At 44.9% G+C, this 27,781-nt stretch overlaps 1 protein-coding gene across 1 annotated transcript in view; it reads right to left on the reverse strand.

Annotated features, from left to right (window-relative positions):
• The window catches only part of LOC115468752 (serum paraoxonase/arylesterase 2-like), a 72,460-nt gene that overhangs the window by 17,016 nt on the left and 27,663 nt on the right, over positions 1-27,781 (reverse strand). The window contains exons 4-5 of the mRNA XM_030200712.1: positions 26,251-26,419; positions 6,148-6,274 (exon numbers count right to left, since the gene is read on the reverse strand). Coding sequence (XP_030056572.1) covers positions 6,148-6,274; positions 26,251-26,419 — 296 coding nt within the window. The remainder of the gene's footprint in view (positions 1-6,147; positions 6,275-26,250; positions 26,420-27,781) is intronic.

Genomic DNA, 27,781 nt, shown 5'->3' on the forward strand with positions numbered 1-27,781 from the left:
TCCCTGATATGCCAGGACACCAACTGGGCACCCTAGGTCAGTGCGGTGGACTTCAGAAAAAGCTCCCACATGCATAGCTCCCTTACCACGGGTGCTGAACACCCAACCCCCCTCCCCCAAAACCCACTACCCACAAATGTACAACACTACAATAGCTCTTAGGAGTGAAGGGGGCACCTACATGTGGGTACAGTGGGTTTTGGAGGCCTCTCATTTACCAGCACAAGTGTTACAGGTGGGGGGGGGGGGGGGGAAAGATGGGCCTGGGGCCACCTGGCTGAAGTGCACTGCGGTACCCACTAAAAGTGCTCCAGGGACCTGCATACACGCAGGCCTCTAGGACTGGTTGCTGCTATATAACATTGGCACACCAGTTGACACCTGAAGACTAATCTCTCCGAAAACGTCCTTTATTGGAATAACCGCCTTTACTCACAGTTAACTGCAGATCAGAGGTTGTGCCCCACTGGCAACGAGTCTCCCTGGTACTGAGATCAGCAGTAGGTCAGAGCTGGCAGAATGCTGTACAATGCCCTCTTTCAGCCACATTCAAGGTAAGAACTGAGTTCTGTAACGTGGCTAACACAGGAAAGGGAACTAAAACTGGCTTACAAAAATGGCCACTACCGCATGGACTACAACAGGAAACACAACAGGGCACACTCTGACCCAGTAGGCAGGGGGAAAAGCACCATGGGAGAAGAGCCTACCAACTACCAACATCGTGAGACTGTAACACAAGCTAATGAAATCACGGAGCCCAGTACCCTACACCCACCACAATGCAATGCTGATGTGACCCTGTACTGCACCCGAGAGCCACATCTGGCCCAGGGAAAGGCTGTGACAGGATCGAACACATTCTGCTGTCATGGAGGTCTGTCATGGAGGTGGGTACGGCATTTGAGGCTGAAAAAAAGTTTTAAAAGTGGGGGGTTTTTTGGTGGGAGGGAGTTAGTGACCACTGGGGGAGTCTGGGGAGGTCATCCCCGATTCCCTCCAGTGGTCATCTGGGCAGTTGGGGCACTTTTTTGGGACTTGTTCGTGAAAAAAAAAGGGTCCAAAAAAAGTGACCCAAAATCGCGGTCAAAACGCCTTTTTTTTTCGATTATCAGCTAAAGACGCCCATCTCGCCTCGGCTGATAACCACGCCCCAGTTCCGCCTCCACCACGCATCTGACACACCCCTGTCAACTTTATTCGTTTCCGCGATGGAGTGCAGTTGGAAACGCCCAAAATCGGCTTTTGATTATACGATTTGGGCGCCTTTGGGAGATAAATGTCTATCTCCCGATTTAGGTTGCACTATAGGCGTTTTTCTCTTTCGAAAATAAGGCGGATAGCGTCATAAGAACATAAGAATATAGGAATAGCCATACTGGGTCAGATCAATGTGCCACAGCCTCTTTCTTATTTTTGCTGCTCCAGACAAATATAACTATCCCTCTGGAACTAAAAGAACAGTGGGACACTTTTGAACATAGTAAGCATTGAGGGCCAGATGCACTAAACTTTAACGACCCTTTTACAACCCTTTAATGAACAAGTTTTAAACCGTGACATGCATTAAAGCCCTTTTTCCGAAGACGACAGCAGCTAACGAAAACGGAATGCAGATGAGCAAATTGTTTAGAAACCCTATTGGATTGAGATGCACTAAAGTTTTCCGCTTGCCCTAACGCAGGAAAACTCCGGGAAAGCTAACGAGAGGTCTGTACCTCTTGTTAGGGCTGCCCGGCTTCTAAAGGGAGGGAGGGGGCAAAAACGCTCGTCAGGAGCGTCCTTTATGAGATTCCTTCCCCCCCGCCCGAGGTCGCCGCTGCTTCCCGCTCCCCCTGCATTAAAAAGCACAAAACTTATAAAACGTTATCAGCCCCGGCCCCCTCCCTCCCTTTCTCCTTTTTCTCCCACAGCTCCGCCTCCCACCATCCTCCGCCCCTGTGCCCCCCCGCCCGAGGTCGCTGCTGCTCCCCGCTTCCCCCTGCATCAAAAATCAACATTTTAGCAGCCCTACCACCTCCCTTCCTTTCTCTCTACTTTCTCCCACAGCTCCGCCTCCCGCCATCCTGTGCCCCGCCCCCCTGAGGTCATCGCCGCCGATCCCCCCCTCCACCGCCCCACCGCCTTACCGGGCCCATGCAGCGCCTCTCACCTCTGTGTGAAGGCGCTGCACGGGCAAGAAGAACATCTGATCGCCGCCAGTCTACAGGACGTCTCTGCTTTCCTGACCTGGGCGGGAGGTGGAGCTGTGGGAGAAAGGAAGAGAGGAAGGAGGGGGGGGGGGTTGGGGCTGCTAAAATTTAGATTTTTGATGCAGGGGGAAGCGGAGAGCAGCAGGGAGCTGATGAAAGATCATAGAATAAGAGGAAGGAGAAAGACAGAGCCAGGGTGAGGGAAAGAAATGGAAAGCTATAAGCAAACATAGTACAAAGAGGTAAATTAAAGACCAGATAATATGAATGAAATCTGAATGGATAGAGAGGCAGAAAAAATGGAAGAAAGGTGAAAGGAACAGATTAGTGTTGGAGCTGGATGTAGTGGAGAAAGTGAGAAGGAGCTCCACCATCTAGCATTGCCCCATCTCTCTATCTCCCCTCTCTTCCCCTGCCCCATTCAGAACTGTCCTCATTCTCTCTCTCTCTCTCTCTCATGCAGTATTGCTCTTGTCTTTCTTTATCTCTCCTCATAGAATACTGCCTCCATCTCTCTCGACTCCCATCATCCAGAATCCAATTCAATCCAAGCCAACTTTAGTTTATATTCTGCTATATCTCCACAAGGATTCATTGTGGATTACAATAAAGAGACATCTCTCTCAGAAACTAAAAGAACAATATAAAACATTCTAAACTAAATCAACATCTGAATAAAAAAAGCTTTCAATTGTTTTCTAAATAAAAGATAAGGAAAAACAGACCTTATCGGATGAAGAATGCCATTCCATATTTTTACTGCTGTGTCTCCTCTCTTCCCTACCCCCACCCAGCATCGTCTATCTCTATCTTCCCCCACCCAGAATTGCCCCTCTCTAGCTCTGTCTCCCCCATGCAGTATTTCCCCTCTCTACTGTCTCTATCTTCATCCCATCAACTTTGCCTCCACCTCTCTGCCCCTCCCATCCAATATTGCCCCATGTAATCAAACCTCCTTGGTCTTACCACAACTAGCATGGCCTCTAGTTTTCTCTCTCTCTCCCCTCCCATCCCATCCAGTCTTGCCCTATTTCTGCCCTCCCATCCCCAACCACCACTACTGTGCAGCACCTTTTGGCTCCCTTCCTCTGATTTTCACCTCTGCCGGGTCCATGCAAATAAGCAACTATCCCTGCATCAGTACTGCTTCCTCTGCTTATCCCAGAAGTTTACGCCAGAGGAGGCAGGACCGGCAGAGGAAGCATTAGCAGTGCAGGGAGAGTCATGGTCCCTCACATCTTCACTCCTTGTCTATTTGCACAGACCCGGCAGAGGTAGAAATGAGAGGAAGGGAACTACAAGGTGCTATAAGGTGGCAGCAGGATAGAGAAGTAACAGAGGGCAATGCAGTACTGGAAGTCAGTGGATCGGTGAGCAGGAAAGGTTACAGTTGGGGCTCCCAAGCCTCTTATACGAGGTGCCTATGACTGAAAGATACAAGACATCAGCATTTGGAGTCTCTTGGACTCCATATCTAACTTTCAAGCAGGGCTATGGAGTCATAATCATAAGCCATTTTGGATAGAGTTGAATCGGTAAAATTGTACTGACTCCAACTCCAGTTTCAAAGTAAAAACTTGCAACACGTATCGTAAATTTATCAGTTTATACATTATCTATCTAATCTTTGTCCTGAATCTAAAGTTATATTTACGAGTACTTTATATGCAGAATAAAAAATGTAAAGACTAATCAGTAGGAGCCTGCGTCAGAGCTGGAGTCAAGCTGAAGGTTGGTGTACTGACTCCACAGCCCTGCTCTCAAGGATTATTATTCTGAAGTGCTGGAATCCTGTTTTAAGGAAAACCTTAAATATTCTTGAATATGACAAACGAAGTGCTAATATATAAAACATCTAGCTAGAATTGCATTGCCAACCCAGTGTGCTCAAAACCTAAAACTAAAAAAAATGTTAAATACTTAAAAAGTAAGGATCACTTTTCCACTTTAACTCTTCTAATAATGACTAGAGGGAAAGGGGATGTGACTTGATATACAACCCCCCCCCCTTTCTGTGGTTAAGATCAAAGTATTTTGTATATTATATACAGGTACTTATTTTGTACGTGGGTCAATGAAGGGTTAAGTGATTTACATGGTGTCAAAAGGAGCTGCAGTGAGAATTGATCCTGGTTCTCCTGATTCTCAGGCCACTGTACTAACAATTGGGCTACTCTTCCATACCACCATAATGCTATCCGTCATTGCTGAATATGAACCAAGCTGTGTTCTATATAAATCTGCTGCATTTTGAAGCCAAGAATATAAAGTTTCATTGCATGATATAACAAAAAACTAGTACCATTAGATTCTGCTAGTGCAGGCTGTGTGGATAATTGCTGAATATTATCTGTCCTAGTAGTATTCTCTGGTAGAGAAAACAATTATGCACTGCACGTGAAAGACTTATGATTAAGGCTTCCACTCTTAGGTGTTTATAAATTATAAAATTAGGTTTCTATTTTCAAGCTAATTAGGGGGTCCTTTTACTAAGGTGCGCTGAAAAAATGGCTTGCGGTAGTGTAGGCACAGGTTTTGAGTGTGCGCCAATCCAATTTTCAGCGCGCATGTGAAAAAGGCCTTTTTTTGCCAAAAGATTTTCTTTTGGGGGGTTTTTTTATTATCAGCAGCAAAAAAACCCTTGAAGTTCCAAGATACAGAAGATGCTAAAACTCAACAGAATCGACTAGGGATCCATACGTGTGGTGTGTTTGGACCGATGATTCACTCGTTGCTTTGTACCTGCACTCGAAGGTTAAGTTAAAGTTATGATACTTTCACACGCTTATGGATCCCTAGTCGATTCTGTTGAGTTTTAGCATCTTCTGTATCTTGGAACTTCAAGGGTTTTTTTGCTGCTGATGATAAAAACCCCCCAAAAGAAAATTTTTCTCAACCCTTGTTACTAATAACAATTACTTGGGTTGGAGGTTGGGTGGAGTTCAGAGGCTTTTTCCCTTATTCATTCCTTTGAAATCGGATGCACTCTACAGAATTATATTCATTTGTAAAGTACAAATTTTTTGCCATTATACTAGAGAGATTTTCTTTAACATGCCCTATGCCATTTCATGTCATTAGGAAACAGAAATGAAGAGAAAACACACAAAATACGCTCTTTTGAAAGAGTGCACCCTCTTTCTCAATAATTTGTGCATGAATGAACCATCACGCATGTCTGAATGGTGTGCAGTCTTTCAGAAGAGCATGCAGTCTTATCAACGTTGCTCCTATAACATGAAGGGAAAAAAAACCCCAAACAAAACGAACGTTCTCAGAAATGAGATGGCAAATAGCATGAAATGAAAATTCAAACAAACAACAAGGAAAAGAAACATTCCAGAAAAACTGAATAGTCAAATAAAAGAGGTGGAAGGGTGCAAACAAAAGAACTAGGAGGACATGGAGTCCAATAGATAAAACAGGTTTATTTGTAAAATACAAACTGTGTGTAGAGATAAAAATCTCGAAGCTCGATAAACAGGATGTACATTATTCCATTACCTCAACAATGCCTGGATTCCAGCAGAAGACAGCCATCATCAAGTTTCCTATGAGAGTACGAAAGGGCACTTGCACTTAATAGCAGTAAAAGATAAAGCAAACAGCAGCAATGCCGACAGCAGAAAGTGCTGAAACACACGGGGCTCCTCCTCCTTTTATCCTAACGCACATCTTGTTTACTGAACTTGGAGGATTTTTAACTGTACACGCTGTTTGATTTTACAAATAAATAGACCTGTTTTATCTATTGACTCCACGTCTTCCTTGCTCTTTTGTATGCACCCTTCCACTTCTTTTGTTTGGGAACGAAATGAAAATTGTCTTGCTGCACATCCCTAACACATAGATCTTCCACCTGTACCTGGAAGTACCACTCAGTTTCTGTTCCTGTTTTCTTGTGCTTACAATGTACACAGCAGCCATACTGTAGAGTTCAACATGGACACCTTACCTTGACAGTAGATCATGGCGGATAGTTTTCAGGTGCTGAAGAACATTTTCTTCCTCCACAAATTTAAATAGCTCTACTGTGCTCTGGAATTGTGGGTGATTTACAACAAAAAGATACACTGTATCATCTGAAACAAAGCCAAATATTGGTTACAAATACTTGAATTTTGGTATTTATTATTTGATTTATTTATTCATGACATTTATACCCCCACATTCGCCTGAAATAGACTCAAAAGTTTTTTTTTTTTAAATATATTTTATTGCAACTGTCAGTGAAACACAAAACTGAAACAATTACATTGGGATGAAGTAGAGCCATAAAAATACATGAGGTAATTCACTCCAAAAAAGAAGGCAAGGAGCAACAAGAAAAAATACCAACCTCCCACGATTGGTCTCACCTGACTGTTGTGATTTAAAATTTTAAAGTGTAAAACCCAGACTCAGAGACCCCAACAAGCAAGTCTATAGACATACTCATACATTCCACACATACACATCTCAGTCGCCCTGAACAATCAAACACCTATACCCTCTCCAACCCCCTCCCCACCCCCATAGAGAAGAACCATGATATGTAGAACAATTCTAAGTTGGGATAGAATACATACTCAAAAAACAGCACCACAATACGACTTTTTTTCAGGGTGAAAAGATGACTGATAGCCATTTTTGAGATATGGTTGTATCTCCCTCATGCCTGCCAGTCACTGTCCCTGGAACGGGGGCTCTCCCCCCACCCAGTGGGAAAGGATTGCCCTTTTAACAAGCAAAAGGGGAGTTATAAAAAAAATCTGTTATGGCACCGTCAAGACCTGATCCATCAGACTGTTGTTCCCTTAAAAGAAGAGAGCCATAATCCCATTTTATAGAGCATTGAAATATCTGCTCCAGTGCCGGCAGTGCTGTTCAATGTGGCTTATAAACAAACAATAAGTGAACAATAATATACAGAATATAACACAAATTACAATATCAAGAAGCAAATTAATACACGTGCAGTAAGTAACCAGGGATTTAGACTATCTCAAGGACAAATAATTAAGGGTGGATAGGTGACAGCATAACTAGGCAGGACTAGATAAGGATGAAACAAGATTAAGAAAAGGATGTGGGTAAATTTCACATAAGAGTTATTTGTATTCGGAAAGGCCAGACTGAAGAAATGTGGTTTTTAGAAGACTTCTGAAAGTTAGGTAATCATCTATAAACTTGATTGATTTAGGAAAAGAATTCCAAAGTTTGGTGCCTTGATAGGAGAAATTATCAGAGTGAAATGTTTTATATATCACATTCTAAGAAGATATTCTCTAGAAGAAGAAACAACATTACAAGGGTGTAATTCAATAAGATTATTCATAGATGATGGGGCTTGACTAAACAGAATTTGATGAATGAAAACACATAGAATATGATATTCTCTCTCTCATTGGTAACCAATGGACCTCATATAAAAGAGATTTATTGATGCGTTAGGGATCATGTAATGTTTTCAGCGAGTGCTGTAAAACATTTCTCTTTCCAGAATGCTGAATACACGTTGGGGTCGATATTCAACACAGTTTAATCAGCCAGAAATGGCTCCTGGCCAGTTAAATTATTATTTGTTGTATTTGTATCCCACATTTTCCCACCTATTTGCAGGCTCAAGGTGGCTTACATTGTTCCGTCATGGCGATCGCCATTTTCAGAGTGAGAGATACAGGTGGTATTAGAGTAAAGATCATGATTGACATAGTAGATTAAGCAGTCAAGTAAGAGAGTACATATTCAGAATGAAGGATAAAGTGATATTGCGTTAGAGTTCATTCGTGGTAGAGTAGACCTTGGTAGTCAAGTATAGAGAGTTAGGTTTTATCCAGTTCTAGCTTGAGGTTCGTTGTCTGGTATTAGGATGGATCAGTGTGGTATGCTTTGTTGAACAGGCTGGTCTTCAGTGATCTCCGAAAGTTAGTTAGGTCGTGCATTTTTTTCACGGCGAGTGTTAATGCATTCCAAAGCTGAATGCTTATCTAGGAGAAGCTGGATGTATATGTTGATTTATATTTTAGTCCTTTGCAGCTGGGGTAGTGGAGGTTCAGGAATGTGCGTGCTGATCTTTTAGTGTTCCTGGGTGGTAAGTCTATGAGGTCGGACATGTAGGGCTTCACCATAAATAATTTTATGGACCAGAGTGCATAATATCACTTGTTCGGGGCTAACTGGTCATTTTCAACCACACTTTCCCCCCTCTTGTACAAAGCTGTGTGGCAATGTGGTAATTCTCTTTGAATGCTCTGTCGGCATTACCGCACCGTCAGCCGTTAGTGCAGCTTTGTGAAAAGGAGGGGGGTTAACCGGTTAGTGCCTGATGAAAATAACCAGTTTGTACCCAACTGTAAACCAGCTATTTTGGGGGCATTCCAGGAGCAGAATTGGCACTTGGTCAGTAAAGCGCCAATATTCAGAACTTAACCAGCCAGGTTAAGGGAGTCTTTTACAAAGGCGTGCAAGCGTTTTTAGTGCACACTAAGTTTTAGCACAGACAAACTGCTGGACACACCCACATATTCCTATGGGTGTCTCTAGCGTTTAGTGCATGCTTATTTTTAGCACACACTAAAAATGCTGCTGTGCCTTTGTAAAAGAACCCCTAACTGCGTAAATGGGGCCATATAAAAATCAATCCTATCTTTGGGGTCCTTTTACCAAGCTGCGGGAAAAAGGGCCCTGCGCTAACGGCGGAGTCCGTTTTTCCCCGCACATCAGGGCTGTTTTTTCTGCCGCCAGTAAAAGCTGAAAAAAAAACGGGCACGTAGTGAGAGCTCTTACCACATGGCCATGCAGTGGGGAGCCCTGACCTCCACCCATTGAGGTGGCGATAAGGGCTCTGGCAGTAACCCGACAGTAACCAGACAGCACGCAGCGATGCCCAATTACCGCCGGATTGGCACCGCGCAAGCCATTTCCAGGGGTTTTCTTTTTCCTCTGGAAATGGCACACGCTTGGGGCGGGACTATCGCTGATGGCCATGTTAGGCTGGCGGTAGTCCTAGAAAAGCGAGTGGTAAGCCTGCATTGGGCTTACCGCTGCTTTGTAAAATGGCCCCTTTATGCGGTAATTCATAGCCAGTTAAGTGCTGAATATCGCACTTGGCCGGCTATGTGTTAGCTGGCAAAGCAAAATATTTATTTATGACATTTGTATCCCGCATTATCTCAAACATGCTCGTGTTCAATGTAGCTTACAATCACGATAACATTAACATTAACTACAAATAAGATTAGATACATAACTGAATTTGTAAAGTAAGTTGTAGAGAAAAAAGCAATTACAGCATCAATATTGTGTACATTATCATAGGATAAGTAGCTGTGAGTTCACAGAATACATTTGCTTATGGAGACAAGAAGCACGAGTAGTGGAACAGTCTGAACGGGGCAGCGTGATAGCAAATTTAATAACTGTTTTCCTTGGTGAGGGAGGTATTAGGAAGTTTTTCAGTAGTTTACGAAACTTCAGGTAATCATTGATACGCCTTAGTTGTTTAGGTAAGGAATTCCAGTTTTTTGTACTTTTTTTGTACTGCAGCATGAACTTACTTGTAAAGTAGTTTCTTGCAACTAGGAAAATGGAGAGTAAGGTAATCTCTAGACGATGCTGATGCATTGTGTGAAGGCAGTTCAATAAGGTGTTGCATATCAGAGAAGGACGTGCCCGGACACGACCCAGCATTGAATATCCAGCAGAATTAGTGAGGGAGCGTAAAAAAATGGACTTCTGCACTGGAGGGAAAAATGGGAGCCGTAGCTCAGCCCTCATAAATTAGGAAACTGACTGGTAACTGGGCCTGCAGCCTTATCCCTGGCCTGGATCTCAGCTCCCCGCATTTCAAAGCTGCAGAGATGAAAGTGTTCCCTGAGCATCTACAGCTGGGGCGTAGCCACGGGTGGGCCCAGGCCCACCCACTTAAGCCCAAGGCCCACCCAGGCATAGCGCACCCCGACCACCCATGATCCCTTCCCTCCACTACCACAGATCTGGCCCTTTTTTTTTTTTCCTCCCTGTTTCTGCCACAGCGATTCAAACTTACAGCACAGGCTGGCTCCGGCGTTCGCTCTGACGCGTCACGCCCTCAATGACGCAACTTCCTATTAGGACGGGAGGTGGCGGGAACTCCGGAGCTACTGCAAGGTGCGACTCATGCGAATCGCTGCCGGGTAGTTCATGCTGTAAGTAGCAGACACTGCATTAGAAGCAGGGAGGAAAAAAAGTACAGAGGTGCCAGATCGGAGACTGGAGGCGGGGAAGGGAGAAAAGTGTTGGACCGGTTGGAGGAGGGGAAGGGGAGAAAAGTGCTGGACCGGGGGGGGGGGCACTGGAAGTGAAGAAGGGAGAGATGCTGCATGGGGGGGGGGGGGGGGTGGAAGAGAGAAATGTTGGACCTGGGGCACAAAGGAGGGGGGGGGAGAGAAATGGTGGACAGTGAGATCGAGGCAAAAATATTGGACATGGTGGAGGAAGGGCATGAATGCTGCATGGGTGGGTGAGAGGGAGGGGGAAGAGAGAAGTTGGCTCTGGGGTACAAGAGAGGGGGATAGAGAGAAGGAGATATGCTGGACCATGGGAAACAGGACAGGAGGGAAGAGAGGACAAGATATATCAGGCTACAAAGGTGGGGATGGAAGAAAGAGAGAGCAGATGCTGGGCTAGAAAGGTGGAGGGAGGAAGGCGCTGGGAATGGTGGAACTATGTGGGAAAGGCCAGGAAGGGGAGGAGAAGGGTGGCAAGAAAATGGATGAGATAATAGTGATTACAGAGGGTAGAAATATGGTAATGGAGAATAGATAAAGATGGAAGGGAATGGAAGCCTGGGGAAGGAGTGAGATGGGAAATGAGAGAGCTAGTGGGCGAAAGAAGAAGATAGAAATCGGATAGGTAGCTGAAAAGTAAAAAGGAGGAGAAGGATGAGAGAGGGTGAAATTTGAGTTGACAGAGGCAGAAAAGAAAAAAATGAGAGGACAGAACTAAAAAGGAATGATCATTATATCAGAGGTAGGTGTAGTGAGGGAATAGACAGCAGAGAGAAGACAAATGTACAGCAGCCGCTTGAAGGAGAATTAGTAGATGACAGGAAATTGGAACCAACATAATGGAAAAATAAAACATCCAGACAACAAAGGTAGAAAAAAGCATTTTATTTTGAATGTTTTAAATGGAATATATTAGCTTTCGGAAATGTGCATAGCAATTGTCTTTGCATTGTGTTCAATAGAAAGGAAATGCATTTCTGTTGTTGTTTTTCCAGTGTTGTAGTATATGTTAAGTTTAACTTCTTGGGATTCTCAATTCAATTTTTGTGTAAATATTTTAATTCCTAATTTGTGATCCCTTGGTCTGTATTTGGTGAAGGTCTGTCAGTGTGATTAGTATTGGCAGTGGGGAAATTGGAGGGGAGGCAGGGAGGAGAGGGGATCAGAGAAAGTGCCCTCCTTTATTTTCTGACCTGGGCCATAGCATGTCTAACACTGGCCCTGACCCTTGCTTTATAACTGGTGGGGAACCCCAAGCATCCCCAGCTGAGAACCTCCTCCAAAGGCAGCCAGAATTCCCTTCTACCAAATCCAGTCAGTGACAGCATCCTTGAGCCACCGACTACTAAGCACGCATGTGGTGCTGGCATTAGTGGCTTAGGATACATTGCTGCTGCCTGCCAAGCTTGGTAAAAGGGAGTTCTGGCTGCCTTCGGAGAAAGTCTTCAGCTAACAGAGCTTGAGGATCCTCATTAGTTAAAGTATTTATATTTTGAGGTGGAGGAATGGCGGGGCAGAGAATTTTGTGCCCACCCACTTTAGGCTCAGGCCCACCCAAAATTGGCTGTCTGGCTACGCCACTGATCTACAGCCCTACAATGTAGAGCTATTCAACTCCAGAACTTCTCAATGACCTTATTTCATCTGTAACATAGGCAGCCAAGACCCCTCGGGCCTAAGGGTATTCGTGATGTTGGAATAATAACAAGACACATGGTATTTTCTTAACATGGCACAACTTGGCCGCAGCTTTATTTTAAATACAAACATCATAACCCTGGGTATACCCAAGCCAATCAACCTTCCGGCTTAGAAGCCAACCCAGTCCACCGTCATGAGCAAGACTGACCAATTGTATACAGAGCTCCCCGCCACACAGCAAGGGTGCTCAACTGTAAGTGCAGCTATCCCAGCTGCCTACCTTACACCATCAGGCTTGGGTACCCCGCCAAAGCTGCGACAAAATATATACATGTACATATCCACATTAAACCGGGAGGGGGGGCTGGGTGCATGCTGATGCCTGGACGCCAGAAGAGGACGTTCGGGCTCCACCCAGGGGTTTTAAAACCCCTTTTGTTCCCCACCCTTTCCAGCGGGGTGCCCCTGGGGGTGGGAACATGCCCAGCTCACCCACCTCGCACCCCGCTGGCATTAGTGAGCATGCCTGTCGGGGCACGGCGCCATGTTAGTGGTGGCTCCGTGCACCCAGTGGGGCACTGTGCCTTGCTTCACTTTCATTCTTTTCTCTGCTGTGCCAGCTGCCCTTGAGCAGATCCTGGAGTGATGAGCAACTTCCTTTAAGCAAAGGGCAGTAACACTGTGAGCCACGATAGGAGACAGACCAGTTCCTCAAACTGGCCAGCAGCAGGACATGCCAGTATATGAAGATACATTACAGATGTGCTTAAGGCTGCAGCGAACAGGGACAAATTGCAGTAGCAGCCTGGTCTAGCTGTGCACTGCAACCAGGTCTCAGGAGTCCAAGAAAAACAGCTGATATAAGAGAGAGACGGAGCCTGTGGCGCCACACCGAGGGCGGTTCAGAATGAGAGCAGCGGAGAGCGGGCACCCAACCCGGGGAGCACTGCCGCCAGAGGAATCGGGGTCCTTGAGCAGCCCCAAGCCTGCAAGGGCGAGAACAGCAGATAGGCAAGTCTGCGAGCGAGTTACCACAGCTACGGAAAGGAGAGAGAACTGTGCCTACACAAGACGGGAGCGACGGACCAGCGAGTCCACGGATGTGACGCTTCCACTGAGGATGGGAGAGAGGACCGGAGCCTAGGCGAGGTCGGAGCGAAAGGCCGACAAGGCGACAAGGGTAGAACCGCCGCTGTGGATGTGAGAGGAGCCCACGACTGCACATGGTGGGAGCAACGAACAATCTTCTCCGGCAACGGCCTGAGCGCGCAGACAGGCTACAGTGAGCAATGAAACACCCAGACACACGGGCCCGTGATCTTCTCCAACCAACGACCTGGGAAGGGCTGGTAGGGCCTGAGGGAGCCCTAGACAGCCCAGCCCATACACGCGAGCCGCCGCGATCGCATACACCGATGAAGAAACACGTGGAACGCAATACGGAATGAGGCAAATTGCAGGTATATACCTACAAGTATAGACTCTTCTGAGGAACTCTTTTCACACAATGATACAATGTTACACACCCATCTGACACTGCTTGATACGATATACCGCTTGAGGCTGACAGTGCTTAATATTGTTACCGCTTGATATTCACTCAAAACTGCTTAATATATGATTAATGCTGACACTGAAATTTAAATGCCTTTTAAATGTTTGCTAGGTTTTCCATAGCATTTTACTGAAGCAAGATCTGTAATGCTTTTTAACTGCGTATTAGGCATCTCACAACATAATATTGCATCTAAAACTGTAATTTAAATGTTGGTTAAATGTTTGCTACGCATCTCATAGTACCATACTGAAGCATGATTTATAACCTGCTAAGTACCTTCTAAATGTTTATTAGGCATCTCATAGTTTCATACTGCATCTTGAATTGTAATTTGCTAAACGCTCCCAAAATAACTAACACTGATATGAACCCCAGCAAATTATTATTCCTAATTACCTACTGTCTCTCCCTAACCCACCACGCACCCACAATCCCTAATATAGACAACACTACTCCCACAATTCACAAACCACCCACACAACATGCCTATCCAAAAAATTAAACAATGGCACAAAAAAACCTACTAACCACGGTCACCATCAACAGAAAGGAACAAAAGGACATAAACTTATACATCAAGAAGACAGACAGCTGATAAAAATTATCACTACCTCAAAACCAACTGAACACTACCAACAAATACAAATAGGATACATCAATGCCAGATCGGCAGTCAATAAAACCACGATACTAACTGACTGGATTACAGCTGACCATCTCGACTTTCTACTTATCAGCGAAACTTGGATCCATGGCCCCAAAGATCCAATAATTTTAGAGCTCTATCCTCCAGGTTACAAAATTACCCACTGGACAAGAGAGGAAAAAGAGGAGGAGGCATAGCAATAATCTATAAATCTAAATTCACAGTCACAACAGCAGCAGAATCTATTCTTCCCCAACTCGAAATAGCCTCAGTCAGAATCAACCACTCCAACCTACGTGATCACCTAAACCTAATCTTATTTTACAGACCCCCGGGCAATTGGCAAGACTTACAAATGCACTTTCTGGATTTCTTATCGAATACTTGTGTTTCCACCCAGAACCTTCTCATAGCAGGACACATCAACCTTCACCTTGAAGATTCTAACTCAAGCAATGTACGCGAGTGCAAAGACTTCCTCCAACTATGGGAGCTCCACTGACCAAACATATAACCCACCCATAACAAAGGACATACACTAGACATCATCACCCACAAATTCTCATCAGAACCAAATCTCACACTAATAAGACACAAAATGGACAGCCAGGCCATGGTCCGATCACTACAGTGCGAACATCTCCCCCCACTGGAGAACAAAAAAAGACACAACAAAAACAGCAAACCTATAATACGAGAGACAAAACAGACCCACTAATATTCTGGCAACAATTCTACATCGATGAATGGACAACACCTACAGAATCACTCCAATTTCTTCAAGAATGGGATAACAGATGCAGAATAATACTAGACAATATAGCGCCACTTCAAACCAGAACCTCACACAGAAAAAAACTCAATACCATGGTATAACGAAGAATTGAAAGAACTAAAAACACAGGTCAGAAGATTAGAAAGAGCATGGAACAAGAAAAAAGACGAAAACACACAAAGACTGGAAACAACTACAAAGAAAATACAAATACACTATCAGACAAACTAAAAGGACGTATTACAAAACCAAAATAGGACCAAGTTACAAGGATACACACAAACTCTTCTCACTCGTAAACAATCTCCTAAATACTACTACGGTAACCTCCAACAACACAGATACCCCATCAGCAACCAATCTTGCAAATTACTTCAAGGAAAAAATCATAAAACTCCGACTCACGATACCTACCAATATAACGGATTACACAAATATCCTTGAATGTCTAGACCCAAACCTCAGGGAATGCCCAGCAGATCGATCATGGACCAACTTTGACACGCTCTCATCACATGAAATCTCACATTGGCTCGGGAAATACGCCAAATCACAATGCAAATTAGACATTTGCCCTAATAGTCTAATAAGATCCGCACCCAAACAATTCAAAACAGACCTCACGAACCACGTAAATCACAGGCTTCAAAATGGACTTTTTCCCATGGATAAAGGAAACATCCTACTTACCTCGCTACCGAAAGATGCTAAGAAAAACACAATGGACCTAACCAACTACCGCCCAGTAGCATCTATTCCACGTATAGCCAAACTCATGGAAGGCATAGTGACGAAACAACTCACTGAATACCTAAATAAACACTCAATTCTGCAAGAGTCTCAATCAGGATTTCGGTTAAATCACAGTACTGAAACTGTTCTAGTGTCTGCAATGAACTCATTCAAACAAGCAATTGCAACTGGTAACAACATACTCCTCCTACAATTCGACATGTCCAGTGCCTTTGACATGGTTAATCATGAAATACTATTACATATACTAGAATACTTTGGAGTAGGAGACACAGTTCTTAAATGGTTCAAAGGATTCCTGACCACAAGATCATACCAAGTAACAACAAACGCGGACAGATCACCCCCATGGATACCTGAATGTGGAGTCCCCCAAGGATCCCCCCTCTCACCAACCTTATTCAACCTAATGATGATACCTTTAGCCAAACTTCTAGCCAACCAAAACCTCAACCCCTACATACAGTATATGCAGATGACGTCACAATTTACATCCCGTTCAAACATGATCTAAATGAAATCACCAACGAGATCAACCAAAGCTCAAAATAATGCACACCTGGGCAGATGTATTTCAACTAAAACTTAACGCAGAAAAAAAACACGTCTTGTACTCACCTCACAACAACACAAAAAACTTCTCCACCATAATCACACCATAAAGTTCCCTTCTGGTCTAAAAAACTTGAAAATTCTTGGAGTCACCATTGATCGAAACCTCACTCTTGATGCCCAAGTGAAAAACATGTTCTACTCCATGTGGAAACTCAAAAGAGTAAAACCTTTCTTCCCGAGATACATCTTCCGTACCCTGGTACAGTCAATGGTAATAAGTCATCTGGACTACTGCAATGCACTGTGCGCTGGCTGCAAAGAACAGATTATCAAAAAACTCCAAACTGCCCAGAATACTGCCGCCAGACTCATCTTTGGAAAAACTAAATATGAAAGTACAAAACCCCTAAGAGAGAAACTTCACTGGCTCCCACTCAAGGAACGCATTGCATTCAAGATCTGCACGATTGTACACAAAATCATTCACGCAGACGCCCCAATCTACATGCTAAACCTTGTGGACCTACCCCCCAGAAATGCCACAAGATCATCCCGCAAATTTCTCAATCTGCACTTCCCCAGCTGTAAAGGACTAAAATACAAGATGATGCATGCCACTACCTTCTCTTACATGAGCACGTAGTTATGGAATGCACTACCTACAGACCTGAAACAATCGAAGAAACAACTCTCTTTCGCAAATCTCTGAAGACATATTTCTTCAACAAGGCCTACAATGAGAAACCTATAGCCTCACTAATCCACCTCACCAACCCACTCAGTTATGAAAGCCCACCTTCCATAATTACCCTAATCACTCCCTTCCTTCTTCTTTCTTCCCTCACTTAATCTCTGCACAATACTAACTGTTTCTGATATCCTGGAATGACAATGTTAACAAAACTATGTAAGCCACATTGAGCCTGCAAATAGGTGGGAAAATGTGGTATACAAATCTAATAAAATAAATAAATAAAATAAATGTTCCTGTGTTTCTGGTCTTTATGCTCCCGCCCTGGATTTTCTGCTGGCTGGAATACCTTTTATTGAGAAACAAAACCATGAAGAGGGATGAAAGAATTGAAGTACAAAGCGTGATACAAACAAGAAGGTTCCACTCAGAAGATTGACTGCATTTTAAAAGAAATTTACCCATGGCGGTATGCAACAGCTGCAACACAATTAGAACAGCAATTAAATTGCACTAACAACAATAAGAAAAATATGATACAGTCTCAGTACAGTCCACATTCAGAAAGAGGTAAACACATTTAACCAGTAAAAACATTCATGCAATAGAGAAATTGTACTCACAGTCTCAGTGCTGTAAAGAGCCTGTACCAGCACAGGCAGAGTTGTTTGTGTAGAGCTGAAAACATCCCATCCTGACAGAGTCTTCATATCTTCTCCATCGGAAACTTAGTGTAGCTAGGACACCAAACACTTTCACAACACATCCACATACACACGCATTCATACATGTACACATACACATATGCACATGAGCAAATACATGCACACACAAATGTACACACACACACAAATGTGCATACACATGCATGCAAACCACATATGCATGCATGTGCACACACACATTAATACATGCACACACATGTATATGCATATAAACACAAATGTGCACACACAGGCATACAAAGTATATGTATGCACACACATTTACACATACATGCACATGGGCACATGCATACACACATGTGCATGCACACATGCACGCAGAGATGCACACATGCACAGATGTATACGCACACAAACATACACACAAATGTGCACACACATGCATACACATACGTGTATAAATCTGCAAACTAACCTTTTCGTAGATGGGAAGGCAGTAGAACTAGAAGACATGAAATGAGATTGAAGGGGGCAGACTCAAGAAAAATGGCAGGAAGTATTTTTTCACAGAGAGAGTGGTGGATACTTGGAATGCCCTCCCGTGGGAGGTGGTGGAGATGAAAACATTAACGGAATTCAAACATGCGTGGGATAAACAAAGGAATCCTGTTCAGAAGCAATGGATCCCCAGAAGCTTAGCGGAGTTGGGTGGCAGAGCCACTGGTGGGAGGCGGGGCTAGTGGTTGGGAGGCGGGGCTAGTACTGGGCAGACTTCTACAGTCTGTGCCCTGAAAATGGCAGATACAAATCAAGGTCAGGTATACACAGAAAGTAGCACATATGAGTTTATCTTGTTGGGCAGACTGGATGGACCATGCAGGTCTTTTTCTGCCATCATCTACTACAGTGGTGGAAATAAGTATTTGATCCCTTGCTGATTTTGTAAGTTTGCCCACTGACAAGACATGAGCAGCCCATAATTGAAGGGTAGGTTATTGGTAACAGTGAGAGATAGCACATCACAAATTAAATCCGGAAATCACATTGTGGAAAGTATATGAATTTATTTGCATTCTGCAGAGGGAAATAAGTATTTGATCCCCCACCAACCAGTAAGAGATCTGGCCCCTACAGACCAGGTAGATGCTCCAAATCAACTCGTTACCTGCATGACAGACAGCTGTCGGCAATGGTCACCTGTATGAAAGACACCTGTCCACAGACTCAGTGAATCAGTCAGACTCTAACCTCTACAAAATGGCCAAGAGCAAGGAGCTGTCTAAGGATGTCAGGGACAAGATCATACACCTGCACAAGGCTGGAATGGGCTACAAAACCATCAGTAAGACGCTGGGCGAGAAGGAGACAACTGTTGGTGCCATAGTAAGAAAATGGAAGAAGTACAAAATGACTGTCAATCGACAAAGATCTGGGGCTCCATGCAAAATCTCACCTCGTGGGGTATCCTTGATCATGAGGAAGGTTAGAAATCAGCCTACACTACAAGGGGGGAACTTGTCAATGATCTCAAGGCAGCTGGGACCACTGTCACCACGAAAACCATTGGTAACACATTACGACATAACGGATTGCAATCCTGCAGTGCCCGCAAGGTCCCCCTGCTCCGGAAGGCACATGTGACGGCCCGTCTGAAGTTTGCCAGTGAACACCTGGATGATGCCGAGAGGTGATTGGGAGAAGGGCTGTGGTCAGATGAGACAAAATTGAGCTCTTTGGCATGAACTCAACTCGCCGTGTTTGGAGGAAGAGAAATGCTGCCTATGACCCAAAGAACACCGTCCCCACTGTCAAGCATGGAGGTGGAAATGTTATGTTTTGGGGGTGTTTCTCTGCTAAGGGCACAGGACTACTTCACCGCATCAATGGGAGAATGGATGGGGCCATGTACCGTACAATTCTGAGTGACAACCTCCTTCCCTCCGCCAGGGTCTTAAAAATGGGTCGTGGCTGGGTCTTCCAGCACGACAATGACCCAAAACATACAGCCAAGGCAACAAAGGAGTGGCTCAGGAAGAAGCACATTAGGGTCATGGAGTGGCCTAGCCAGTCACCAGACCTTAATCCCATTGAAAACTTATGGAGGGAGCTGAAGCTGCGAGTTGCCAAGCGATAGCCCAGAACTCTTAATGATTTAGAGATGATCTGCAAAGAGGAGTGGACCAAAATTCCTCCTGACATGTGTGCAAACCTCATCATCAACTACAGAAGACGTCTGACCGCTGTGCTTGCCAACAAGGGTTTTGCCACCAAGTATTAGGTCTTGTTTGCCAGAGGGATTAAATACTTATTTCCCTCTGCAGAATGCAAATAAATTCATATACTTTCCACAATGTGATTTTCCGGATTTAATTTGTGATGTGCTATCTCTCACTGTTACCAATAACCTACCCTTCAATTATGGGCTGCTCATGTCTTTGTCAGTGGGCAAACGTACAAAATCAGCAAGGGATCAAATACTTATTTCCACCACTGTATATTTACCACCACAAGTGTAACAGGTGTGGGGGGGGGGGGGGGGGGGGCCTGGGTCCGCCTGCAGTACCCACTAAAAACTGCTCCAGGGACCTGCATACTGCTGTGATGGAGCTGGGTATGACATTTGAGGCTGGCATAGAGGCTGGCCAAAAAAATGGTTTTAAATTTTTTTGGGGGGTGGGAGGGGGTTGGTGACCTGTATGGTCATGTAATAAGACTTGGACAGAGAGCAAAGTTTCAGACGCAAACATATTTGTTAAAGGGGCTTTAAACATCAACCCCAAATTGAAGGTAACTATATTTTGTGTTTTCTCTTAGCTGTGTTAAATATGTTTATCTACTTTCTGCCTATGGAAGATGCAAAATTCTTCTTGTGTTCCTGTCTATAGCAGTGTGGAAGGGTGTAGCATGGACCCCCAGCAAACACAGTCACTCAGAGTAGTGAAAGTAAAGCAAAACAGTCCCCCTCCCCCCCAATATTCAAAATTATCTAACCAGCCAGGAATAGCTCCTGGCCAGTTAATAGGGGTTTAAGTGCCTAACCACAGATATTAAGCAATTATCCAGAGATGTTAAGCAATTATCAGCACTAATTGGCATTACGATTTATGCTCTCAACTCGCTAAGGAGGAGATTCTATATATGGTGCCTAAGAAATCAGTTCTAAGCGTCCAAATTCTAACTTAGACTTTTCTTTTGAAATGCCCCTCCAAATCATCTCCAAAATCAATACACTTGAAACTATTCATTATTGATAGAAAGCAATAAAGGCCTGCCTCTTTTATAACTTGAGGTAATCCTCAAGAAATGCAAGTCTCCAGGAGGCAAATTTGGTTGTAGAAGCTTTTCTTTTCAGTTTCCATTCTCTTGGCAGCAAGCATTTTTTTGTGGTGATGGAGAGTCTTGTTCAGACCTTTTGATTGTGTGTGACACTGCGAAAGTAGCTTTTATTTTGCTCGATTTACCAGCAGCCATGACAGCTCTCTTGGAATATGTATTTGGAAAAGACAACAATTTTACTTGTGGGGATAACTGATTTTTTTGCTTGTTCTTTAGAAAGCAGATCTAACACCTATTTATCAGGTAAAAAAGCTTTCTAGCCCCTACCCCAGCTCTCAGAATAGCACTTCCTGCAAACATCCCTGTCGATTTTCTCTATTATTCTTCCTGAAATTCTTCAGCAGAACAGAAAAAGGTATGAGAGCATTCTGATGCTCCAGAGGCCTGATTTCTCCATCTGACCTATGCTTATCTTGGTGAGAGCACTAAACTCCAAGGCTATACACATGTGCCAGAAAACTGACTAGATGTACTGAAGAGCATCTTTGAACCTTCTATGCCTGCACCATCTTTCTGGAAAGATCTACTGTCTCTTCACGTCCAATATTCCACTGAAACACTATTATGTAAATACCTGCCTACTGTGCATAGTGGAGTATGGGTGGGATATAGGTGGGACTTTGACTTACAGAATGCTGTCAGTTATGCGCACCCCTGATCACAGTTGTACTAGGTCTAAGGATGGCGTACCTGTGAGCTTCTAAATCTAAGGTACACTGATACCAAGTAATGCCATTATAGAATAGGGTCTTTTAGTATTGGCTCCATCCTTAGATAGCTCCTCCGAACGTAGGGATTGCACCGTTAGTAGTGTCTGGTGAATTTTTGTACAGCTTTGGATCTGGTGGACCCATGGCATCTGCTGCACCCTGGGGAGAGGGATTATACCCACCTATCTAGGGCCCACGGGGCTTATTCCTGTATACACTATGTAGAAACACTGAAATCGGTACAGGGGCCTGACTTATTTATTTACGTCTTGAACTATCTATATGTGCTGTACAGTTCAAACTATATACGGAACAATTTATAGTGCAGTTATACACCTCTGGTCTAGAAATCCGGTGTGAAATGAGCTGTCTTTGCTCCAATTGAAAAAGAAAAAAAATCTCATTTCACGCCAGATTTCTAGTTTTCCAACAAAGGTCTTTTTCAAGACCACATTTCTACATCTGCTTGTACCAATGTTATTTACCTTTTGATGATCTAACATACATTACATAAGACTCCTGAAGCAGGCTTTCTGCCAAACACAGTGCTGTGTGGAGTCTTCACCAATTACACTTTACCATCAACTAAATTCTACTCGTTTGTTCCTGGTCAGCCTTGGCTATGGAACTGCATTTCCAGCTGGCTAAAGCATAGCCGGTTAAGTGCAATAATGAGCCCTTAACCTGCTATGGTGCACTGACTTATGTGGTCCTATTTATGTATTTAACTTGGCCGATTAAGTACTAAATATTGGCCCTTAACTGGCCAAATGCTGATTCCACCTCCGGAAAGCCCCCAAGATAGCAGTTTACCATAGGCACTAACCGTACATTTTCAGCGGCACTAACTGGTTAAGTACCATTGAAAATTAGAGGTTAGCCATGAACTGGAGGCCTAACCAGACAGGAGCCATTTCTGGATGGTTAAACCACTTTTGGGCTCATTTTCGAAAGAGAAGGATGCCCATCTTTTGACATAAATCGGAAGATGGGCATCCTTCTCACAGGGTCGTCCAAATCGGTATAATCGAAAGCCGATTTTGGACGTCCGTAACTGCAGTCCGTCGCAGGGACAGCCAAGTTCAAGGGGGGTATTGGAGGCGTAGCGAAGGTGGGTGTCTTGTTCTGAAAAGAAAGTGAGCCCTTAGGTCCCGCGAGGCCCCGAAGGACCTCAGAGGACAGCCGTGCAACCCCAAGTCTTCACCCGCGGCGACCACCGCTCACCGAGGTTTGAGCCCCAGCTGCAGGCAGCCAACGGACTTCCGGAAACCGCGGGGTTCACAAACTGACCCACTACTGGAACCAGGAACCAAGAGGGCAGGTGGGAAACAGAGGCGTCCAAAACAGGCAACCGGTCAGGGCAGGCAGCTCACAGCGTAGTCAAAGCAGGCGGCTAGCAGAGTAGTCCAGAAACAAAGCAAAGGTCAAAACCAGGAGAACACGGAAAACGAACTGAACCTGGAAAAAACGGAGACTGACCTCGGGAAACAGAACCTGAAGCAAAGTCCTGTCTCAAGCCCGCTCCTTAAATACTGTCAGCATTCAAACCGGCCAGCCCCAGCCGACATGGCCGGCCAATCGGAACCCGGTTACTGACGAAACCCTTCTGGTTGGTCCCGTCCGACCTCCCAGGCGGGACTACCGCACCGGCCTCCCAATCTAACTCCTCTGAGGCGGAGCTTCGGGTTCCACGCCTGAAAGTGGCAGAGACGCCTGCCATCGCGTCTCGGCACCATTCTCCCCCGTGGCGCAAGCACGGACCTCATAGCCGGCGATTGAGGCCCCGGAAGCCGCGATCACCGGCCTACGGCCTCAGCCCCGAACTGGGCGGCCATCGCCGCAGCAAGCCCCGGCTCTCCGCCGCGACCTCAAGAAGGCCGGCCCTCGCCGCAAAGGATACCGGCTCCCGCCTCCCGCAGAGGAGCAGCCGGTAGGAGCGCCGGAATCTGTGACAGTGGGACTGGGCGTGCCTAACACTAGGACGTCCTCGAGCCATAATCAAAAGAAACAAGGACGTCCCTGAAAACTCTGGACACCTTTACCTGGCCATGTTTTTCTTATGACCAAGGTACAAAAAGGTGCCCGAAATGACCAGATGACCACTGGAGAGAATCAGGGATGACCTCCCCTTACTCCCCCAGTGGTCACTAACCCCCTCCACCCTCAAAAACATCTTGAAAAAATATAATTGCCAGCCTCAGATGTCATACTCAGGTCCATCACACGCAGTATGCAAGTACCTGGAGAAGTTTTTTGTGGGTGCAAGTGAACTTCAGACAGGTGGACCCAGGCCCACCCCCTCCCCATTACGTTTGTGGAGGAAACAGCAAGCCCTCCCAAACCCACCAGAAACCCACTGTACCCACATCTAGGTGCCCCCCTTCACCGTAAGGGCTATGGTAGTGGTGTACAGTTGTGGGTAGTGGATTTTGGGGGCTCAGCACACAAGGTAGGGAGCTACGTACCTGGGAGCAATTATGAAGTCCACTGCAGTGCCCGGTGGTGTCCCTGGCATGTCAGGGGGACCAGTGCACTAAATGCTGGCTCCTCCCATGACCAAATGGCTTGCATTTGTCGTTTCTGAGAGGACGTCCTTGGTTTCCATATGCCGAAAATCAGAAACGACCAAATCTAGGGACGACCATCTCTAAGCGACAACCAAATTTCAGGATTTGGGCATCCCGACCGTATTATCGAAACGAAGATGGACGTCCATCTTGTTTCGAAAATATGGGTTTCCCCGCCCCTGGATAGGACGTTTTCCGAGGACTCCTCATCAGAACTTGGACGTCCCTTTCGATTATGCCCCTCTTTGCATATCGACCAGAAATGCAAATAATTATTATTTGGGAGATGGTATATCAGAACCCGTGGAGTGTGTGGTATCATTGGCCCTGAGCTGAGGAAATGAAGTCTACATTTCACGTCATTATTATCCCTGGTCACTGGCACAGGGCAAGTGATGATGCACAGGGCTCAAAGGCATTGGGCCCAATATTCAAAAGAATTTTCTGGAAAATGGCTGGTATTATCTGGATAATTCTCTGAGCGGATGCTCTCTGTGGATATTTGGCAGTATTATTGAAATAGGGCCACTGAATATCCTTACAGACCAAAGGACAGTAGGAGTGGGATACCAGTGAATGAAAAGGGGCGATGGGGGAGGGGAGGTGATAGAAAGAACTACAAAATATGATAGGAAAGAAGCAACGAAACATCGAGTCACTGGGGGGGGGGGGGGGGCAGTAGTTGTGTTCAGAGGTCTCCCCAAGGGAAGAGTCATCACAGGTCTAACAAAAGGCAGCTACAAAAAGGTGTGCTTTAAACTGGGACTTAAAGGTTTGTAGGTAAATCAAGGTGTTGTAGGTGAGAGGGGAGTGCATTCCAAAGGACTGGTAGTATCCGGATAGTGTAGGGTGGTAAGGAGCAGCATGTTATCCAGAGAGCAGTGCTAGCTATGTGTATAAAGTTAGCTGCTTTTTTTTCCTGTCCTATCAGCAGAGTGGGGGTAGAGCCCTCTCTACCCAGATATTCAGTGCCCCTTGCTATGCAGATAGTGAATATCTGAGCTTTATTTAACTTCTGTGGCTGGGGTTTTATGATTCAACAGTTTTTTATTGATGACAAAATCAATTAAGCAGCCAACAGACATGCTCAAATCGGAAAGCATACCCTTTAAGCAAACTAATCATAGATAAGCTAATAAAGTAGTCATCAAAATTCTCTTTTCTCCCCCCCTATCCATTCCTAAACCCTTCCCCTCTTCTTGAAGCTATTCCCTCCCTCCTTCACTTGTGGATCAACATTCTCTTAGTTACATAACATAAAGCTGCTTAACAATTGTAACATGCGTTCATGTCGCCCCAACAAACTGCGTACCAACTTGATAGTGATCCCATCATTTGTATTTGACCATTATTTCTTTTGCCCCTTCCCACCCCTCCCCCCACCCTTTCCAAATTTAGTTTATTAATTGGTTCCCATTAAATTAAACGGGTAGACTCACCCTGTCCTACATTCCTGCTGAAATCAGCTTTCCAGTACAGATAGAGAGCCTGGTCCCTGATAGCCCTCCTCCGTTCCGTAATGAACTCAATCTTACAAAACCTATAGAATATATAGGCCAAGTACGACAATGCCTTATAATCCTCCTACCCTAACCGGTAAGTTCGTTTTCTAGTCCCCCCTTCCCTTAACTCTTCCCACCCCCTCCCCTTTTCTTTACCCAGAGCTTGACACCTTTCCAAATCCGTCCACCTTAGATTCAATAGAAAACAAGTTTAAGTTGTAGAGCCAGAATGCTTCATGCTCCACTAATTCGGCTTAAGTGTACCCAGGAGAACCCGATTGACATTTCATGTTATGGGTAGGCCCTCTTGGCATACATGTCTTTTCCAAACTGAACATTGACCTGGTTATCTTTATGGAGCCACACTTTTTCACTGATGGTGACTCGACAACTGCTTAAGCCTCGCTTACCTTTACGGTCTATGTATGTGCTGATTCCATGGGGGTTAAATGAAGCCACATCAAATCCAGGACTGATCTTCAGTGGACTGGGAACTGGGTTCTCATCCGTCAAGTCCAATAGAAATATTTCACCTGGCTTATCCGGGGCAAAGCATTTAATTCCTGGATACTTTAGACCCTATACAAGTAAAATAAAACAAATAAAGTTATTATTGAACAAAAGTATTCTTCCAATCAATGCCTATTTTGTTGTGACTGTTGTAGAATGCTCTATATTAAAGCTATGGCATAATAACTTTAAACCATGTAAAAATGACAACCTAACCTTAGCATTTATTTCTACATCTAAATGTGACAGGGTCGCATGTAACAAGTCTGTAAGTGAGAGCCAGTGGCCCATCCATTCAAGGTGTGTGGGTTGCATACACACCTTCTCAGCCCTCCCTTCTCCCTCCCACCACATCTCTCCCTTCTCTTCTTGGCCCCGCAAAGCTCTCACAATCCCCTCTTCCCCCGTACCTTAAAATCACCTCCAGTCTTCACCCAGGCAGTGGCATCATAGACTGTGGCCTGCAACAGGGCTTTCTCCCTGAACCATCCTGCCCTTTCTGATTCAACTTCCTGATTTTTTGAAGAGCGGGATGGTTCAGAGAGAGTTCCAGTGCAGGCCACAGGCAGCCTATGAGTGCCACTGCTGCTGGCGCTGCCCAGGTGAAGCCTGGAGGGGAGGGGATTTTAAGGCGGAGGTGGGGGCGGGGGAGGGTACGAATTGTGAGAGCTTTGTGGGGACCTGAAGGGAAGGGAGCAGTGAGAGGGAGAGGGAGGGAAATGCAGCATAAGACACACTCTCTGTTGAAAATTCCTGGCTACGCCACTGGTGGGAGCCCTGCCAATGCTCCGGCCCCGGGTATGCCAACCTTGCAAATACGCACTCTACATTTGCAGAATAGTACTTAGGATCCCTGCTAGTATTTATGAGGGTCTATGTGTACATGGGGTAAGTGCTAGTATTCTGAACATTTATGCATATACTGTATACGTGTTTAACTGTGGGGGCCTAGGTTATAGAATTGCCCTTTTCATGTGCATTAATTCATAGTTCTTTATGTACATAAAGTTTATTTTATTAATATTTTCTGAATTCAAAACTATAAACCCAATGCACATCCCAAGAAAGCTGAACAAATAGCAGGTCCGGTAGGCTTCTGGCACTAGTCTAAATCAACCTTAAAGGTGAGAATGTCAGCTGTGGCACCATCTGCAAAACATGTTACACAGAGATTGCTTCTTTGCAAAGAGGCAGGGCTGACTCTTCACAGCTACCAATTTCCAAAGAGCCTCCATGAAAACATACATCTGCTTCACACCACCCAGCAAGAAACACCTTGACTGGCTGGATCATATGGCTGGAAGCTTTTTATTCAGTCTATCTGCACCCTTTATTTATTATTAGGGGTTATTTACTGTCTTTTTGAAAGAATTCTCTCAAGGCGGTGTACAGGAAGAATAGATCAAACAGGAGCAATAGGCCATTACAGCA

The sequence above is a fragment of the Microcaecilia unicolor genome, chromosome 1 (assembly GCF_901765095.1).
Source record: "Microcaecilia unicolor chromosome 1, aMicUni1.1, whole genome shotgun sequence".
NCBI classification, from domain to species: Eukaryota; Metazoa; Chordata; class Amphibia; order Gymnophiona; family Siphonopidae; genus Microcaecilia; species Microcaecilia unicolor.